General features: G+C 41.5%; 1 protein-coding gene across 1 annotated transcript; it reads right to left on the bottom strand.

The window, feature by feature from the left end:
• Positions 1–378: 378 nt before the first annotated feature.
• On the bottom strand, positions 379–870 carry LOC106757886. The gene has a single exon (XM_014640736.1). It carries the CDS (start codon positions 868–870, stop codon positions 379–381), a length of 492 nt encoding a protein of 163 aa, XP_014496222.1.
• Positions 871–2850: the final 1980 nt, after the last annotated feature.

Raw genomic sequence — 2850 nt, 5'->3', positions numbered from 1 at the left:
ATTGGAAACCAAAAATTGGAAGAAGGTGAAATGGGTTACATGCAATCAGATTTATTGCATGATCAAAACCCTAAAATGAACTAAAAAGAGAAAAAGCACTTACCATAGGAAAAACACTAAATTGATCGGTGGAATTTCGAGCTCGCAACGCCAGGAATCCTTATGTGCTTCCTGATTGTTGAGAAGATGGCTCAGTGAGAGAGGATTTAAGAGAGAAGACAGAGCACAAAAAAGAGGAGTTTTGCCATTTAGAGAGAGAAAGTGTTTTCTGAAAACTGAGTTAGGGATTGTTCTAAAATTCTATTTATGTTTAAAATTAAAATGAATATTTTTTGGTTCTTACATTCTCCGCAACAACAAAATTTTCGTCCTAAAAAATTAAGGCTTACCAGAGAATAAGTGAGGACATGACTTCTTCATCTCTTCCTCTAATTCCCAAGTAGAATCGCCCGTCCTGCTGTCCCATATGACCTTAACAAGTCTTGTCACCTTCCCTTCTGGTCGTTTGGTTAGTTCCTCCTCAACTCTAATTGGTTGCATTTCTACAGAGAGATCCTCTTGGACTTGTACATCTTCAATCACCAATACATGTGAAGGGTCAGGGACATATTTCCTTAGTTGAGAAACATGAAAGACAGTATGAAGATTAGCTAGCTGGGGCGGCATAGCTATCTCATATGCGACTAGTCCGATGCGTCTAGAAATCTGATATGGCCCAAGATATCTGGGAGAAATCTTCTTAGCACGAATGGCCTTTCCTACTCCAGTAGTATGTGTCACACGAAGAAATACATGGTCACCTGCCTCAAACTCTAGAGGTCTGCGTTTTTTGTCAGTGTATGATTTCTGCCTACTCTGTGAGGCTCGCATTCTCTCTTGGATCAATTTAACCTTTTCAGTCGTTTACTGCACAATTTCTGGTCCAATTAATACACATTCTCCATCCTGGAACCAACATAACGGCGTCTTGCAACGCCTCTCATAAAGAGCCTCGAACAGTGTCGCACCAATGCTGGTCTGATAACTGTTGTTGTAGGTGAACTCAACCAACAACAACACTTCATCCCAGACTCCTAGATGATCAAGTACACACGTCCTCAATAAGTCTTCCAATGACTGTATGGTCCTCTCAGACTGGCCATCTGTCTAAGGGTGGTAAGCTAAGCTCATCTGCAGCTTACTACCCATCTAAGGTCTGCCAGAATCGAGATTTGAACCGAGGATCTCTGTCAGATACAATGCTGGATGACACTCCATGCAATCTCACGATCTCTCTAATGTATAACTGAGCAAGCTTTTGCATGGACATCTTCAAACTGATTGTGAAGAAGTGAGCACTCTTGGTCAATCTGTCAACTATTACCCAGATGGCATCATTATTCCTGACAGTACGTGGCAGATGGGTAACGAAACCTATAGCAATACTGTCCCATTTCCACCCAGGAACATCAAGCTGCTGTAACATACCACCGGGTCTCTGATGTTCAATCTTTGCCTTCTGACATGTAAGACAAGATGAGACAAATCTGGCCACATCTCCTTTCATTTCTGACCACCAGAATGTCTTCTTGAGGTCTTGGTACATCTTAGTCATGCCTGGGTGCATGCTAAAACGGCTGCGATGACCTTCTTCTAGAATCAATCTTTTCAACTCTCCATCATTTGGCACACAGGTTCTGCCTCTAAACCGTAGAAGGTCGTCTGTCCTAGTGTTAAAATCTTTTCCTTGCTCAATGCCAATTAAAGCCCTTGACTTCTGAAGCTCAGGGTCTAATAGCTGTCCTTCTCTGATTTGTTCAAAGAGTCCACTTGATATCACTAATTTGCAGCACTTAATGCCATAGGTTCAAACTTTACATCTAGTTTCAAATCACTAAAGCTTTCAACTAGCTTCAGTTCTCTAACCATCATAGCTGAAACATGTAATGTCTTTCTGCTCAAAGCATCAGCAACCACATTGGCCTTCCCTGGATGGTAAAGAAGGTCAAAGTCGTAATCCTTCAAGAACTCTATCCACCGTCTCTGCCTCATATTGAGCTCTTTTTTATCAAACAAATATTTCAGGCTCTTGTGGTCACTGAATACCTGAAATTGAGCTCCATATAGATAGTGCCTCCATATCTTGAGTGCAAACACCACTACAGCTAACTCAAGATCATGAGAAGGATAATTTCTCTCATGAATCTTAAGTTGTCTTGAGGCATAAGCAACAACTCTCCTTTCTTGCATCAAGACGCATCCCAATCCCTAGTAGGAAGCATCACAGAAAACCTCAAAAGGTTTTCCTGTGTCAGGAATGGCCAATATAGGAGCACTAGTCAGTCTCTGCTTCAGTTCTTGAAAAGCGACTTCACAACGATCAGTCCAAGCAAAATGATGGTCTTTTCTGGTCAGTTGAGTCAGAGGGGCTACAATCTTAGAGAAATCTTCAATGAAACGACAGTAGTAACCCGCTAACCCAACAAAGCTTCTGCCTCAGTGGCTGACTTTGGTCTTTCCCATTGCAGCACTGCTTGGACTTTGGCCGGGTCTACATAAATCCCACTAGTTGATATAATATGGCCAAGAAATTGCACTTCCTCCATCCAAAATTCACACTTAAACAATTTGGCATAAAACTTCCTTTCTCTCAAAATTCCAAGCACTGTTCTAAGGTGATCAACGTGTTCTTCTTTGCTCTTAGAATAAATTAGAATGTCATCTATGAAGACGACAACGAATTTATCTAAGAAGGGGCGAAATATACGGTTCATGTAGCCCATGAATATGGCAGGAGCGTTAGTCACACCAAAAGGCATGACCACATACTCATAATGACCATATCTGGATCTAAAGGCTGTCTTCTGAATT

The sequence above is a fragment of the Vigna radiata genome, chromosome 1, assembly GCF_000741045.1.
Source record: "Vigna radiata var. radiata cultivar VC1973A chromosome 1, Vradiata_ver6, whole genome shotgun sequence".
NCBI classification, from domain to species: Eukaryota; Viridiplantae; Streptophyta; class Magnoliopsida; order Fabales; family Fabaceae; genus Vigna; species Vigna radiata.
Note: the sequence above shows the minus strand (reverse complement) of the source record. Positions and strands in the feature narration are given on the sequence as shown.

What these genes read in the sequence shown, in the direction of transcription:
- LOC106757886 (XM_014640736.1), bottom strand. Translation starts at nt 870, where the DNA reads ATGCGAGCCTCACAGAGTAGGCAGAAATCATACACTGACAAAAAACGC.